The sequence below is a fragment of the Pelophylax lessonae genome (assembly GCF_965119305.1).
Source record: "Pelophylax lessonae genome assembly, chromosome: 4".
In the NCBI taxonomy this organism is placed as follows: domain Eukaryota; kingdom Metazoa; phylum Chordata; class Amphibia; order Anura; family Ranidae; genus Pelophylax; species Pelophylax lessonae.
Genome location: NC_138771.1, coordinates 80,559,775 through 80,577,355, shown reverse-complemented (window position 1 = coordinate 80,577,355; position 17,581 = coordinate 80,559,775). Strand labels below are relative to the sequence as shown.

Here is a 17,581-nt window from a genome sequence, read left to right as displayed (position 1 = left end):
AGACTGAGGATCTGCTATGAGCTGATGAGGCTTTGGACTGAGTAACCATGTAACACTTCAGGCTTAGTTCAACTTGTTTTATAACACTGGCAAATAAAATGTAATTTCATTAAGAGAGGAAATATTCTTTACAAGTTCCTTGTTTATAATGTCACTCACTAAATAAGTCAACAGGAAATGTGGGAATTCCATAAAATGACCACTGCAAGTTTGCAGACCCTGGAACTCAGGCACAGATTTTGAACCAATAGTCCCCAAAAGATGTTGTTCGATCATTGAACTCTCCAGCACCTTCCAAAAAGGAAAATATTATTTTTGTGTGACCTGACTCTTTATTCCTTTGGAATGTATAGTTTAGTTACTCCTAACCTCTACTTATGCTTTCAGTCATAACCCTGCTCATGTACATTAAACAAGGGGGAAAGGGTTGAGACTTTAAATGAGACGTGTGACACGGCCACTGGGGTAAAACCATGATAGCAAGTTTATTGTATAAATGCATATACACAAAGCAAGATAAAAAATATGAATGTAAAATAAATAGAGTATATTGGTAAAAGGAGTATGGACATGAACTAATATATATACACCAAGGTTGTAAAATGAAACACAGTACATTGGACAGGTATAATAAACAGTGCCTTGCAAAAGTATTCGGCCCCCTTGAACTTTGCGACCTTTTGCCACATTTCAGGCTTCAAACATAAGGATATAAAACTGTAATTTTTTGTGAAGAATCAACAACAAGAGGGACACAATCATGAAGTGGAACAAAATTTATTGGATATTTCAAACTTTGTTAACAAATGAAAAACTGAAAAATTGGGCGTGCAAAATGATTCAGCCCCTTTACTTTCAGTGCAGCAAACTCTCTCCAGAAGTTCAGTGAGGATCTCTGAATGAACCAATGTTGACCTAAATGACTAATGATGATAAATAGAATCCACCTGTGTGTAATCAAGTCTCCGTATAAATGCACCTGCACTGCAATAGTCTCAGAGGTTCGTTTAAAGCGCAGAGAGCATCATGAAGAACAAGGAACACACCAGGCAGGTCCGAGATACTGTTGTGGAGAAGTTTAAAGCCGTATTTGGATACAAAAAGATTTCCCAAGCTTTAAACATCCCAAGAAGCACTGTGCAAGCGATAATATTGAAATGGAAGGAGTATCAGACCACTGCAAATCTACGAAGACCTGCTGTCCCTCTAAACTTTCAGCTCATACAAGGAGAAGACTGATCAGAGAAGCAGCCAAGAGGCCCATGATCACTCTGGATGAACTGCAGAGATCTACAGCTGAGGTGGGAGACTCTGTCCATAGGACAACAATCAGTCATATACTGCACAAATCTGGCCTTTATGGAAGAGTGGCAAGAAGAAAGACATTTCTTAAAGATACCCATAAAAAGTGTCGTTTAAAGTTTGCCACAAGCCACCTTGGAGACACATCAAACATGTGGAAGAAGGTGCTCTGGTCAGATGAAACCAAAATCAAACTTTTTGGCAACAATGCAAAATGTTATGTTTGGCGTAAAAGCAACACAGCTGATCACCCTGAACACACCCTCCCCACTGTCAAACATGGTGGTGGCAGCATCATGGTTTGGGCCTGCTTTTCCTCAGCAGGGACAGGGAAGATGGTTAAAATTGATGGGAAGATGGATGGAGCCAAATACAGGACCATTTTGGAAGAAAGCCTGATGGAGTCTGCAAAAGACCTGAGACTGGGACGGAGATTTGTCTTCCAACAAGACAATGATCCAAAACATAAAGCAAAACCTACAATGGAATGGTTCACAAATAAACATATCCAGGTGTTAGAATGGCCAAGTCAAAGTCCAGACCTGAATCCAATCGAGAATCTGTGGAAAGAACTGAAAACTGCTGTTCACAAACGCTCTCCATCCAACCCCACTGAGCTCGAGCTGTTTTGCAAGGAGGAATGGGCAAAAATTTCAGTCTCTCAATGTGCAAAACTGATAGAGACATACCCCAAGCGACTTACAGCTGTAATCGCAGCAAAAGGTGGCGCTACAAAGTATTAAATTAAGGGGGCTGAATAATTTTGCACGACCAATTTTTCAGTTTTTTATTTGTTAAAAAAGTTTGAAATATCCAATAAATTTCGTTGTTGATTCTTCACAAAAAATTACAGTTTTATATCTTTATGTTTGAAGCCTGAAATGTGGCAAAAGGTCGCAAAGTTTAAGGGGGCGAATACTTTCGCAAAGCACTGTATAACAGTAACCCATAGTATTAATAATGATCTGCATCAATAGGTTTGACGCGTTTCTGTGGACTGTGTTCCACTTCATCAGGAGCAAATGTATGATGCGAATCGGCAAAAAAATATATGTATAAAGAAATATCCCAAAGGGTAAAAAATGGTAAAAGAAAAAAGAAAAATAGGGAAAAACCAATCAAAGTCTACTCACAATGTAGCTCAGATCTTTGCAAATCACGTTGGTATGTGATGCTGGAACTGGCCAAAAGACCAGCCTTACTGGGATCTGTGGCGGCGCAGAGAAAAGGGCAATGAACATGATGCAAAAGAATGGAAAGAAGATAATAGAATGAGGCGAAATGAGAATAAACAGCATAGTGGTGTCAAAGTTTTTCTAGAAGACTAGTGAATAGAATGTACTTGATACAATGCAAAGTCCTACTGAATAGCATAGTGTCCAAAAGTGCTAGAAAAAAAGCACCAGAATAAGGTTGTACAGAAAGTGCTTGGACACATCCAAGTAGGATAGGGCCCAGAGAGGTAGTGAAGGTGTATGTAGAGTAGAGAAATAAGGTGAGAATAAGGCGGTCCCAAGAAGACTGCATAGAGAAGAGGTGTAATGTGAAGGCAATGTGACCTTACAGTCATTGGATTGTGACAAAAGATAAAAATCGGCAAGATCATCAGAACAAAGTAGGAAAATGAAGCCATGCTATTCCCAGGGGAAATGCAACATGGATGCCAAACGCCAGCCCCCTCTGCATCCCCAACGCCACACTGGCATGTAGGAGAAAAGGCGTCCCTCCAAGGGAGATGGACGCCAGCGGCAACCAACCCCAGGAGGTGTGCCAAAAACACGCTTAAGATGGACAAGCGCAGCCAATGCCACGGCGTCAAATATATGATGTCGTGAAGCGTGGCGCCGACACACAGCGGGACAACCACCCTATCAACCATACCCAGAGGGCGGGGGAGAAGGGGGAAGAGTCCCAGTGTCACAATTTGAAGTTAGATTAATTTGCCATGTATAAGGGCAGTATAATTTCATCTATTACATTTAGCAGGAATTTTAGAGATTGTTTTATGTACTAAAAAGGTATTAATGTATTTTATGTACTTAAAATCAATATATTTTATTTTGATTTAGTCTCTGCTTTTTCAGAAATGTGTGGTTTAGGAGTCAAAATTCTGTATCTCAGAAAGTTAGAGTATTACATAAGACCAATAACAAAAGGATTTTTAATACAGAAATGTTGGCTTACTGAAAAGTATGTCCATGTACAATATAGTATGCACTCAATACTTGGTCGGGGCTCCTTTTGCATGAATTACTTCATCAATGTGGCGTGACATTGGAGCAATCAGTCTGTGGCACTGCTGAGGTGTTATGGAAGCCCAGGTTGCTTTGATAGCGGCCTTCAGCTCATCTGCATTGTTGGGTCTGGTGTCTCTCATCTTCCTTTTGACAATACCCCACAGATTCCCTATGGGGTTTAAGACCGGCAAGTTTGCTGGTCAATCAAACAAAGTGATACAATGATCATTAAACCAGGTATTGGTGCTTTTGGCAGATTGGGCAGGTGCCAAGTCCTGCTGGAAAATGAAATCAGCATGTCCATAAAGTTGGTCAGCATAGGAAATCATAAAGTGCTCTAGAATATCCTGGTAGAAGGCTGCGCTGACTTTGGCCTTGATAAAACACAGTGGACCAACACCAGCAGATGACATGGCTCCCCAAATCATTACTGAGTGTGGAAACTTCACACTGTGCCTCATGGAACTTGGAATCTCTGCCTCTCCACTCTTCCTCCAGACTCTGGGACCTTGATTTACAAATGAAATGCAAAATTTACTTTCTCCTGAAAAGAGGACTTTGGACCACTGAGCAACAGTCCGGTCATTTTTATCCTGAGCCCAGGTAAGACACTTCTGACGTTTTAGAGTGTGACACCATGAGTCTAAAAAATTGAACTTTTTCACAATATTCTAGTTTTCTTAGATACTGAATTTTGGGTTTTCACTAGCTGTAAGCCATAATCATTTCAGTAGCTGTAAGCCATAATCATCAACATTAACAGAAAGAAATGCTTGAAATATATCACTCTGTGTATAATGAATAGATAATATATGAGTTTTACTTTTTTTAATTGAATTACTGAAATAACCTAACATTTTGATGATATTTTAATTTTTGAGATGCATCTGTAGGTACTGATGTTGGGCCTAGGTCATTTGTGGAAAACATTTAATTTCTTGGCATTGATTTAATAAAGCCAGAAAGAGAGTGAGTTGATTTGCATGTGAGTTGTGCTTGCTGGCCTTCTTACTTAACTCCAGCAAAAAAAGATCACGATTGACGAGCCAAACATAACACATGCAGCTTTGGTTTTAACCACATGCTACTACAATAACAGGAGATAATGCCCAGTACCAACCAATTGAAAGGGACATGGATAATTAAGATCGATCAACTGTCCTACTTCCCTGCCTGCATCTCTGACAAAACACTAAATGGATATAAGACAAAGGTGATGTTTTGTGTGTGTCTCCCATTTCATGAATAAAGGAAAAAGGATGAAATCCCTTCTGCAGGGGCAACCATCCTAATAGATCAGGGTTTCTCAACGGGGCTATGCAGAACCGGAATGGTTCAGGGGTTTCATCGCAGTCCACCATTGCAGTGGATTTATATCTGCTCAATGGTGACTTTAATGACCTGATATATAATCTTGCTGAGTTCTGCTGTTTAGGATTGTGATCAGCCTGACCATACTCTTACAGTTCCAATACCTTATGTCATAAAAATGGAAAAGTCCAGGATTAGAGGGCAGTTTTTACAAAGTCTACAGTGCAGATATAAAGGACTGTTAAGCAACAGGAACAGCTGGATCTGTATGTACTACTCAGAACACTGGAGGATCATGGTCTAAACAAGTTAGGTTACTGTTGGCAATTGTATTACTCTTTGATCTGTATGTAGAACACTGATCTTTACTGTTATGATACTGAATGAGGAGTGACTTAGTAGCAGGATTACTGGGATCCTTCTACTGGTGAGCATTATAATCCTGGAGGTGGGGGATACATAAAAGTAATAATCTCTTCTCTGCAAGGCGAACCACATTTTTTGTGAAGAAGGAGGAATAATTGAGTGTATTAGTTGGACTCTTTTCACATATTACTGAGGTTTTGCTGTTTGTGGAATATGTCGTGTGTGCTATACTGCTAGTGGTGAAGATTTATATATGTTGTAATATCAAATTTTTGAGTGCCATAACCTTAAACTATTTTCTTTCTTGCAAGTGCCATAGCTTTTTTTCTATGTAGATTTTGATTTGCATTGAAAACAAATGCAGAGTAAGGTTTTCACTGAACATCAATGTAGAGTTAGGTTTGTGCTGAACACCAAAGTAGAGTAAGGTTTGAACTGAGCACAAATGCAGAGTTAGATTTGCACTGAGCACCAATACAAAATACGGTTTGCACTAGACACCCATGCAAACTAAGGGTTTCACTGAACACTAATGCAGGGTTTGGTTTGCACTGAACACCAATGCAGAATAAGCTATGTCTTGAGAAAGTCACGTGGAGTGATGTAACGCGTCGGAGTCGGGTGATGTCACTTCCGGTATACGGCCGAGATTGGGAGTATTAAAATTTTACCGCACATTGCGGCTACACAACTATCCCTGCTATACTGTGAGTTTTTATTATTTGTTTTATCAATAAATATCACTATGTACTACACTATGAGGTCCTTCTTGATTATATCCCTGTCATGAGCGAGAGTCCTGGGAAGAGTACCGTGGTCATCACTATAGAGAGAGGCAGCATTACCTTACTGGATGGTTATTTATATGAGAGGTGAATCTACTAGTAGTCCCACTCAATGTCCCTGATGTGGAGAAAGACCTTGAGCCAAGCCGGGTCATATTATTAAAATGCTCATTTGAGAGTATATGGAGGTTAGCGGCCATTGCACTTATTTCTGGATTAACTCACTATAGACCCCTGCTGGCAAAATGTAAAGATTCACAAGAGTCACTTTATGCATTTGGAGCAGTAGAATTTTATTGCACCTTTGCACATGGACACCTTGATTGGATGATATACTCACTCAATATTCAGTGCAATGAGTCCATCTGTCTCACCTTTTTTTATTTGGACACTTTGATCGGATGATTTATTCACTCACCACTTAGGGCAGTTATCTCATTTGTTGTAGTTTCTGCATTCTGAAGCACTGTATTGCATTGCACTGATGTACGCATTAACTTTTTATAGTATTGGTGCCTTTTATCATCTTTTATTTTTACTTCTTAGCACTCATATTTATTTTGCACAGTGCACATTGGATTTTTATTATTTTTTTGCATTATTTTATTACTGTGTATTATTTGATTTATGATTTATTATTTACCAGATTGATTGCATTATATTGTTACACTGGTCATCTTCATCCCCCTACATTTTGTTACTCACTTAATGTGTAGTATGCAATTCTCAATGATTTGGAATCTTTTCATCATCGAATACATTTATTGCCATTATACTTATTGAGAAAACCGTGCCGATTCACCTTGCTTTTTCTTTATAATGCAGAATAAGGTTTGCACTGAACACCAATACAGAGTGAAGTTTTAACCGATCACCAATGCAGAGTAAGCTTTGCACTGAACACCAATGCAGACTAAAGCCTCGTACACACGTACCGATTGTTGGCCATGAATTTTCGGCCAACGTCCGATCGGCCGATTGTTGGCTTGTTAGTATGATGCTTCCGACAACCGACTGCGACTTTTCAGCCGAACAAAATCTGGTGTGCATGCTATAAAATTTTTGTTGGCCGTCAACAGAACGGCAGATTGTTCGTCAGTCAGTACAGATTTCGGCAGACAAAAATCAGATGAGCAAGACTGGGCATGCTCAGAGAAGAAAAAAACACACGGAAAGTAAACAAGAACATGACATCACTTCTGCAGTTGGTTGTTGTTGGCCGACAAAATTCATGTGTAGTCTAGAGCACATTTCAACCAACACAACAACACTGGACAAAAGACGGCCGATCGGTCGGCCAAAAATCGGTGCGTGTGTACGAGGCTTAAGCTTTGCACTGATCACCAAATCAGAGAAAAGTTTGCATGAAACACCAGGGCAGAAGAATGTTTGCACTAATCACCAATGCAGACTAAGGTTTGCTCTGAACACCAATACAAGGTAATGTTTACATGGAACACCAATACAGAATACGGTTTGCACAGAACACCAATGCAAAACAAGGAATTCATTGAATAATTGTGTATTTTTATACAAAATGCAAAGTGAGCAAACAAAAGAAAAATCTAAATCAAATCCTTATTTGGAGAGACTACCTTCTGTCTTCAAACCAGCAATCAATTCTTCTAGGTACACCTGCACACAGTGTTTGAAGAACATAGGCAGGTAAGTTGTTCCAAACATCACTGAGAACTAACCACATATCTACTGTAGATGTAGGCCACCTCAAATCCTTCTGCCTCGTCATGTAATCCCAGACAGACCCAATGATATTGAGATTAGGACTCAGTGGATGTCAAGGTAGTTGTGCATTTTTAATGGTTCACTTTAAGCATTACTAAAATTGCTGCTCCCCAACTATAAGAATTAAAAAAAAAAATGTTCTTAAGTACCGATCCCCTAGGGCTGTGCCCAGGTCCCCATGCCATTTGTTTTTCCTTGCTTGTTAGCCTAGGAAATGGCATTACTGGTTTTTCACATTCAGTTAGACTTCAATGGGGTTCGGATCTGACACCCAAATTTTAGTAATGTTAACCGAATCTGCCTTGAACTAAACCCAGATGTTCAGATCATCACTACTGTTGACGCTGCAGGAATGCACAATGACACAAAAAGTAATTGCAGTTAAACCTTTAAAAGTGGTAACCTTTCAGTGCTACAGTTTACTGTTGCTTCCAGATGCTGGACTTGCCGACACCAAAGGAAAAAGACAGGTTGGTACTAATACAATATATTCCTATCTATAAAGAATAATTAGGATCATCTGTAACTATACCAAATTCACAAGAAAGAAGAATGTTTCAACATACCATTTGGTTGATTTTCTAGTGACAGGGTAACGTTTCCTTTAGAAAACTGAAGTTCACTCTTTTCAAGAAAATGTAAATCCCACTTTTTCCATGAACAAGGAACAGGTTTAATTCCTGTATGATGGAAAGAAATTTGCAACTTGTCACAGTTATTTAAAAAAACTCATACAAGTATTGATGAATTTTAGGTCATCTGCTAAAAGTTCCTAGTTTTAATGCATCCATAGTGGTGTTCTTCCACACTGTCTTAAACATTACCATCTCTATTACCATCTCTATGTAGGGAAAATACACAATTATTTATGACCTGCTAATATTGTGTCCATTCAATGTAAAAACGACACATATAAGTATGTATTCGTAATGTGATGTGTTATACAGCATACATAACATTGAAGCAATTTACACTATATTACCAAAAGTATTGGGACGCCTGCCTTTACACGCGCATGAACTTTAATGGCATCCCAGTCTTAGTCTGTAGGGTTCAATATTGAGTTGACCCACCCTTAGCAGATATAACCGCTTCAACTCTTCTAGGAAGGCTGTCCACAAGGTTTAGGAGTGTGTCTATGGGAATGTTTGGCCATTCTTCCAGAAGCATATTTGTGAGGTCAGGCACTGATGATGGATGAGAAGGCCTGGCTCGCAGTCTCCACTCTAATTCATCCCAAAGGTGTTCTATCAGGTTGAGGTTAGGACTCTGTGTAGGCCAGTCAAGTTCCATCCATGTCTTTATAGACCTTGCTTTGTGCACTGGTGCACAGTCATGTTGGAACAGGAAGGGGCCACCCCCAAATTGTTCCCACAAAGTTGGGAGCATGAAATTGTCCAAAATGTCTTGGTATGCTGACGCCTTAAGAGTTCCCTTCGCTGGAATTTAAGGGGCCAAGCCCAACCCCTGCAAAACAACCCCACACCATAATCCTCATAATGATTTGGACCAGTGCCCAAAGCAAGGTCCATAAAGAAATGGATAAGCAAGTTTGGGGGGGAGGAACTTGACTGGCCTGCACAGAGCCCTGACCTCAACCTGATAGAACACCTTTGGGGTGAATTAGAGCAAAGACTGGGAGCCAGGCCTTCTCGTCCAACATCAGTGCTTGACCTCACAAATGCGCTTCTGGAAGAATGGTCAAACATTCCCATAGACATACTCCTAAACATTGTGGACAGCCTTCCCAGAAGAGTTGAAGCTGTTATAGCTGCAAAGGATGGGCCAACGCAATACAGAACCCTATAGACTAAGACTGGTATGTCATTAAAGTATATGTGGGTGTAAAGCCAGACGTCCCAATACTTTTGGTAATATAGTGTATTAAAATCTGCCAATAAAAAAAGATACCTTAGCCAGAAAAAGACATGTGTATTTATTCTGCTCTTATCAAAAGCCATTATTGGCCAACATCACACATTTCATAACATGGGAAAAAGCTTAGATGTGGAATACACTAAAACAGCTTTAGCAAGTGATAGGGTTATACAGACCGAAGTATACCAGAAACAATATACCCCTAATACAGCGCTTAATATACATGAAAAAAAAGTAGTGTAATTAATATTAATCACCAAAACCCCTCTCATGTATAATAAGCAATCATACAATATACATACAGTATCAATAATGAAACACAAATGTAACAACATGAACATCTATCACATCTTTATAAATATAAAAATATCTAATCCACCAGTGTCCAATTGTTTTCTCCCAAAATAAACCCAAAAAACCCACTGTATTTATATTGTATCTCAGTTTATTTTACACTAGAGGGGGATTTGGTAATTTATTTTGATTGCACTACTTTTTTAAGCGCTGTACTAGTGGTATATTGTTACTGGTATTCTTACAGCCATTGGTCAGTGCTGTCACATGACCACACTGACGATGGCCAGAGGCTATTGCACAGATTATACTTCTACACAGTTTCTGGGGCCATGTATAGTGTTTTTAAGTGTACAGAATTGTACAACAGCAACCGTAGGCGGTGGATGATTGAAAACAAATATGGATAAGTGCAGTGGGGAAAGAAGGAGAGGGAAGGCTGTTAGAAAGGATTTATGACTTTTTTCAAGTAGAAAAGTAAATATACCTTTTAAGGAATATATTTAAATTAAAGTTTTTGTGCTTACAGTTCAGCTTTAGAGGAATTTTCCACTGACCATAAACAAAACAGGGGCCCCTACCACTGATCACTAATGTAACAGGAAGCACTCACTCCTGAACACCAATAAAACAAGGACATTCACCACTGACCAACAATGAAATGGGGACACTCACTACTGACCAACATTGAAAAAGGTGAACACACTACTGACGACCAATAAAACAGACCACAAACCATCAACTAATGGATGGGGGTACCTCAGCGCTGACCTAAGCAGCCCGCGCATGTGACCGGCGGACCCGATGAGAAAGACTCCAATGAATGAATAATACCCTGTAACTATTCCAGGGTTCCAGATTACAGGCACCAGTTCCCTTAGTTGAAACAAAGTAGATGTCCAAAAAATTACAAGGGGATCATGAGCTGAGGTCACCAGTGACAGCAGGACTGTCTCCTCTGTGTCTCTGCACAGATGTGTTGCTCAGTATAGTGGTAAAGCAGCTAGGCTCAAAGTGCATGGTATTCACAAATCCAAGCAGCTGGTGCTGATAAGGGTCAAGAGGTGAACAGGTCACTTTAGACTAACAGTGGGAATGGACTGGAGGGGTGTGTGCAAGCATGAGCTGTAGAGAGATGGTGCTTCTTCTTGGATGAACGAAATGGGAAGTTTTAAAGGAGCACAATGGTGTGGATAATGAGGTTGGCTCCTGGTGCTGTAGCCTTAATGGCCTTACTCTCAAAATAATCTTCTAAGACAGGGTCACACTCTGGGGCTGTGCTACAGCTTGGAACATACAAAGCACTCTCTGCATACATTTTACTGGTACAGCCAGGTCTGGAAAGCACCACATTTCTGTCCATTGCTTGATAATCACTTTCCAGGCTAGAAAAAGGCCATTCCTTTAGCAGATGGCAGTATAACCTAACTATCTGATTTCTTGTGCCCCGCAATGAAGAAAAAAAGAAGATTTATATGTATTGCCGAGGTAAATAAATGTACTTTCAAACAAATACTGTATCTGATGAAGAATTTTGCATAAGGCTATATTAAAGTTGATAGAACCAGGCACCTACATCCAATACAATGTAGAAAGAAAGAAAGAGTACTCTACAGGTTAACTCTGAGGAACCATCAACATGTATCGTAATGGAGAATGGCGCATGAAAATCTCCTCGACAGATTGGGTTCACACAGGTGCACTGCTGAGACTCAGAACATGGGGCAATTAGGACTTTAATGGTGCCATAAAATTGGATAAGTCAAAAAGGAGAATATAGACACATATAATAATATTTAAAACATAATTTTATTACAAGAAAAAAACAAAGTTTGAAACAGCAATTTGCATACATTGTATATCCATAACATATATACATACCCAACATCCACCAACATCAAGCTGTATTTGCTGGATATTGTATATGTATATATGTTATGGATATACAATGTATGAAATACTGTATCTAATAAAAAAATATATATTTTCAAACATACAGTTTGTTATAACTGCAAGGTAAGAGACAAATGAATATTAAGTAATCTCATATTTGGTCCCCTTAGCTAGATTAAAATATTAGCAGTTTGAAAGTTTTGCAAATGCATACACATTTCACAAAAACTCTGTCCACGAAAATTCAGACTTAGTGTAGGATTTAATAACATACTACGACAGCTTAGCTGTGGCTTTTTTAGAACAAAAAAATCTGCACTGTACCCAAGAACTGAAAACAGAATTCAAATAAAATGTTTTGTACTTACCAGACACCCACTGGAAAATTAGGTCTACTATTTCACTCTTAAATTCTCCATTAAATTGTGGAAGGGATTGTGGAAATGCTTTGTAAAACGCAGTAAACACGGCTTGTGACAAGTAATTTGGATACATCTGCCACAAAATAAATTTTAGTTACTGGAACTTGAAATTTAAGAAGAAAGAGGATTATAAAGCTTTACGTGAAAAATGCTGCAAATGAATAAATTATGCATTTTCCAAATCTGTGCTATAAATTTCAGTATACATGACAATACAGGATTTCACTATTTGAAATGTAGACAGAGTAGACAGTGTATAACTAAGAATATAATTTATATATTGTATACAAATGCATGAAGCTGTATTCACTACTGTAATACAGGGTAAGTCTGGGCTGTAATTTGCCAGCCAGTGGGGGAAGGGGAGCAGGGCGTACTGCATAAGCCTATGGTATTTTGTTGATGTTTTTAGAACATATGCCATATGACTTAAACCCTCAAGTGGTTAAAGAAGTTCCAATTTTTAGAAAAAAAAAGGCCTACGTATAGAGCACCAACACTTAATTCATAAATGTCACTCTTATGCAAAAAATAATAAATGTCACCAAATAAAATAGCAAATTAAATTATGTCATCATCCTCAATAAGGAAACTTGTTCTATTCTTGATTTTCAATTCTGTCAATGACCTCTGAGCATGGACAATTTGCATATATACTGTATATATATATATATATATATATATATATTTTTATATTTATATATATATATATATATATATATATATATATATATATATATATATACGCTGCTCAAAAAAAATTATGGATATGAATATGATCAACCTACAGAGGGCTAAATTCAAAGACACCCTAAAAATCAAAGTGAAAAAAATGATGACGCAGGTTAGTCCAGTTTGTATGGCCCCCAAATGCTTGTATACATGCCTGACAACATCAGGGCATGCTCCTAATGAAAGGACGGATGGTGTCCTGGGGTATTTTCTCCCAAATCTGGAAAAGGGCATCACGGAGCTCCTGAACAGACTGAGGTGCAACCTGGTGGCGTAGGATGGATCAAACATATTGCCCCAGTTTCTTTTTATATTGGATTTAGGTCAGACGAGCTTGGGGGCCATTCAATGGAATCAATTCCCTTATCCTCAAGGAACTGGCTGCATACTCTTGCCACATGAAGACCGGGCATTGCCGTGCATCAGGAGGAACCCTGGACCCACTGCATCAGCGTAGGGTCTGACAATGGGTCCAAGGATTTCATACCGATACCTAATGGCAGTCAGGGTGTCATTGTCTAGACTGTAGACGTCTGTGCGTCCCTCCATGGATATGCCTCCCCAGACCATCACTGACCCACCACCAAACCAGTCACGCTGAATGATGTTACAGGCAGCATAATATTCTCCAAGGCTTCTCCAGACCCTTTCACATATGTCACATGTGCTCAGGGTGAACCTGCTCTCATCTGTGTAAAGCTCAGGGTGCCAGTAGCAAACCTGCCAATTCTGGTGTTCAATGGCAAATAACAATCAAGCTCCACGGTGCTGGGATGTGAGCACAGTGCATTCGAGGATGTTGGGCCCTCAGGCCACCCTCATGAAGCCTGTTTCTGATTGTTTGGTCAGAGACATTCACACCAATGGCCTGCTGGAGGTCATTTTGTAGGGCTCTGGCAGTGCTCATCCTGTTCCTCCTTGCACAAAGGAGCGGATACCGGTCCTGCTGATGGGATAAGGACCTTCTAAGACCTAGTCTGGCTCTCTTAGAGTAGCTGCCTGTCTTCTGGAATCTCCTCCATGCTCTTGAGACTGTGCTGGGAGAAACAGCAAACCTTCTTACATATAGTACATAGTTACATAGTAGGTGAGGTTGAATAAAGACAATAGTCCATCCAGTTCAACCTGTGTAGGTGTATGGGGCTGTAATCATCTCACATAGCCCTGAATGTTCTGATCCTTGAGATGTACGTCTAAGATTCCTTTGAAAGCCACCATACTACCCGCAGAAACCACCTCTTGTGGTAGAGAATTCCACAATCTTGTAGCCCTAACAGTAAAGAACCCCCCACGTTGCCTGAGGTTAAAACGCTTCTCCTCTAATCGCATTGTATGTCCTCGAGTCCTCATGCAATCCCTTCAACTGAACAGCTTTTTTTCTAAGCTGAGATCCCCATTGAGATATTTATAAATTGCTATTGTGTCCCCCCCTCAGGCGTCTCTTCTCCAGGGAGAATAAATCAAGCGATTGCAGACGCTCTTCATAATTAAGGTCCTCCAATCCCCTAATCAGTTTAGTTGCCCTTCTCTGTACTCTCTCCAGCTCCAACACATCCCTCCTGAGGACTGGCGACCAGAACTGGACAGAATACTCCAGTTTTATAAAGTGGAAGGATTATAGTCTTATCTCTGGAATACATCCCTTTCTTTATGCATGCTAATATTCTGCTGGCTTTGGCAGCTGCCGCTTGACATTGCATGCTATTGCCTAATCTATCATCAACCAAGACTCCCAGATCTTTCTCCATTTTTGATTCCCCCAAGGGTTCCCCTCCTAACGTGTATTGTGTTTTTATGTTTCTAGTCCCCAACTGCAAAACCTTACACTTCTCCACATTAAACCTCATTTGCCAAGTCGTTGTCCACTCCGTTATTTTGTCCAGGTCATTCTGTAGGATATCTGCTTCATGCTGTGCAGTTATTGCCCTGGCCAATTTTGTGTCATCTGCAAAAACTGATATCGAACTCCTGATCCCGACCACAATGCTGTTTATGAATAAATTGAACAAGGTTGGTCCCAGGACTGAGCCTTGGGGGACCCCGCTTACTACCTCAGACCAGTCTGAGCATGCGCTGTTTATTACCACCCTTTGGACACGCCCTTTTAGCCAGTTCCGTATCCAAGAGCAAACCCTGCTGTCGAAACCTGCAGACCTTATTTTATAAATTAAGCACTTATGGGGAACTTTATCAAACGCGAAATCCAGGTACACCACATCCACTGGTCTGCCCCTATCTAACTCACAGCTCACCTCCTCGTACAATGTTAAGAGATTGGTTTGACAAGAGCGCCCATTTGTAAACCCGTGCTGATTACTGCTGATGATGTTGTTGTCTTTAGCAAACACTACGATATAGTCCCTTATCATCCCCTCCAGAAGTTTACATACTACTGATGTCAAACTGACAGGCCTATAATTTCCCGGGATATGCCTCTGACCCTTTTTGAATATTGGAATCACGTTAGCTTTCCTCCAATCCCCTGGTACATCTCCTGTCCTAATACTGTCAGCAAAGATCAGAAACAGTGGTCTAGATATAACCTTACTGAGTTCCTTGAGTACTCTCCGATGTACGTCATCCGGGCCGGGTGATTTGTTTGTGTTAAGTTTATGCAGCCTTTCCCTGATTTCACCCTCTGTTAGCCATAGTGGCAAGTCCTGCGTATTACTACTAACCATAGTTACATGGTCAGTGTACCCCTCCATTTCCTGTGTAAAGACTGACGAGAGTGACACTGTGTGACACTTTTTGGGGACCAGTGACACCAATAGAGTGATCAGTGCTGAAAAAAATAAATGCGCTGTCACTGTATAAGTGACACTGGCAGGGAAAGGGTTAACATCAGGGGCAATCAAAGGGTTATCTGTGTGTGCTTTCTTACTGTGTGGGGGATGGACTGACTGGAGGAAGAGAGACATCTGTGTTCCTGATTAGCAGGAACACAAGATCTCTCTCTCCCTCTGTGATAGAACACCGGTCTGCCTTGTTTACATAGGAAGACCGCCGTTCTGTCTCTCCTACAAATTGTCATCGGGTCCCGGCAGCCATCGCAGCCGCTGGACCCGCTGATTTGCTCCCACTGTGTCCAATCACAGCGGGAGCACAGCTCCGGTGACACGCACGTGCCCCAGAGCCGACAATGAGAATCACATACAGGTACCTGATTTTGTACTCAAGGACCGCCCTGTCATAGTAAATGCACGTGGGGGGGTCCTTAAGTTGTTAATATGTAGGTTGAAAAACAGTCATTAACTGAAACAGAAACAGCTGTGTAGGAGGCTTAAATCTGAGTGAGGTTGTGGAAAACAGTCTCATGTCACAGGTCATATACCATGGCAAGACTGAGCACAGCTGTCACAGTCTAGCCTGCAGATGTCTTTTTATGAAATTCTTACCTCCTTGCTACAGTGTTCTGCTAGATCTGTGACTCCATTTTACATGTGTTGCTTGGCTTTTCTGTTCACCTATGGGCATCACCCGCTCCACTGTGGGTTTATATCATTTCCCCTTCAATCATTTCCTGGGTCACCTCACTGTTTGCTTCACTATATATACACATGCTTAGTACAGTGCTCCTTGCCTTAGCAACTCCACAGGTCTCTGAGCTCCAGTTTGCTTGTCTCTTGTGTTATCTGTATCAGACTACCCATGTACCGACCCCTGCTTCATTTACCATCTATGCTTGTTTGCTACCCTCCCTGACCTCGGCTTGTTTCCTGGATTTACTGTTATCTCCTGCTGCTTGGACTCTTCACATGCGTGTGGTCTCCACATTCTCAGCTGGGCGTACTTGGGGGCCCCGACCTGGTTGTAGCTTGCTGCAAGTCTATCCCCACCATCAGGAACTCTGGTGAAATGCAGGCTGGAGCTTAGACTCCGTGCCCTGGGGAACTCTGAATTGGTGATTTACAAGGGCTCACTACCACAGGCAGTGGACTCTGGGGCAGCTGGGAATTTCATCGAGCAGTCTCTGGCTGCTGAAGTATGCCTTCCTAATTCCTCTTTAGTGATGCCTCTCTTAGTAACTGCAGTCAATGGCCCTACCCTGGACTTGATACCCCTGGAGTTCCGAGCTACCTCTATAACCATGCATGTCGGTGTTCTACACCGTGAAGAAATCTCCTTCCTGATCCTTCCTAAATCTTCTAGTCCCATCATTCTTGGTCTTCCGTGGTTGCAAAAGCATTCCCCCTATTTAGATTGGAACTCTGGTCAGGTGTTGTCTTGGGGGTCACAATGCCATCAGACTTGTCTCTCCAAGGTGCTTCCACCTCTTTCTGTTCCCGTGGCTGAGGTCATTACCTCTCCAATGCTCCCGCACAATATCAGGCTGACCAAGATGCTTTTTGTAAAGCTGCTGACAGTCTGCCTTCACATTGTTCCTATGACTGCCCCACTGATCCTGAATCTGGGACTACTCTACCTCGGGGTTGAGTTTACCCATTCTCTATTCCTGAGACTCAAGCTATGTCTAAGTATGTCCGGGAAAATCTACAAAAAGGATTCATCCAAAAGTCCAATTCTCCCGCAGAGGCCAGTTTCTTCTTCATGCAGAAAAAGGATGGTATGCTCTGACCCTGCAATGACTATGGAGGCCTCATATCAATCACCATTA

The 17,581-nt window shown here is 40.9% G+C and overlaps 1 protein-coding gene across 1 annotated transcript in view; it reads right to left on the bottom strand.

Annotated features, from left to right (window-relative positions):
- The window catches only part of FAM227B (family with sequence similarity 227 member B), a 733,538-nt gene that overhangs the window by 628,964 nt on the left and 86,993 nt on the right, over positions 1-17,581 (bottom strand). The window contains exons 8-9 of the mRNA XM_082254045.1: positions 12,178-12,304; positions 8,311-8,424 (exon numbers count right to left, since the gene is read on the bottom strand). Of these exons, the coding sequence (XP_082110171.1) occupies positions 8,311-8,424; positions 12,178-12,304 (241 nt within the window). The remainder of the gene's footprint in view (positions 1-8,310; positions 8,425-12,177; positions 12,305-17,581) is intronic.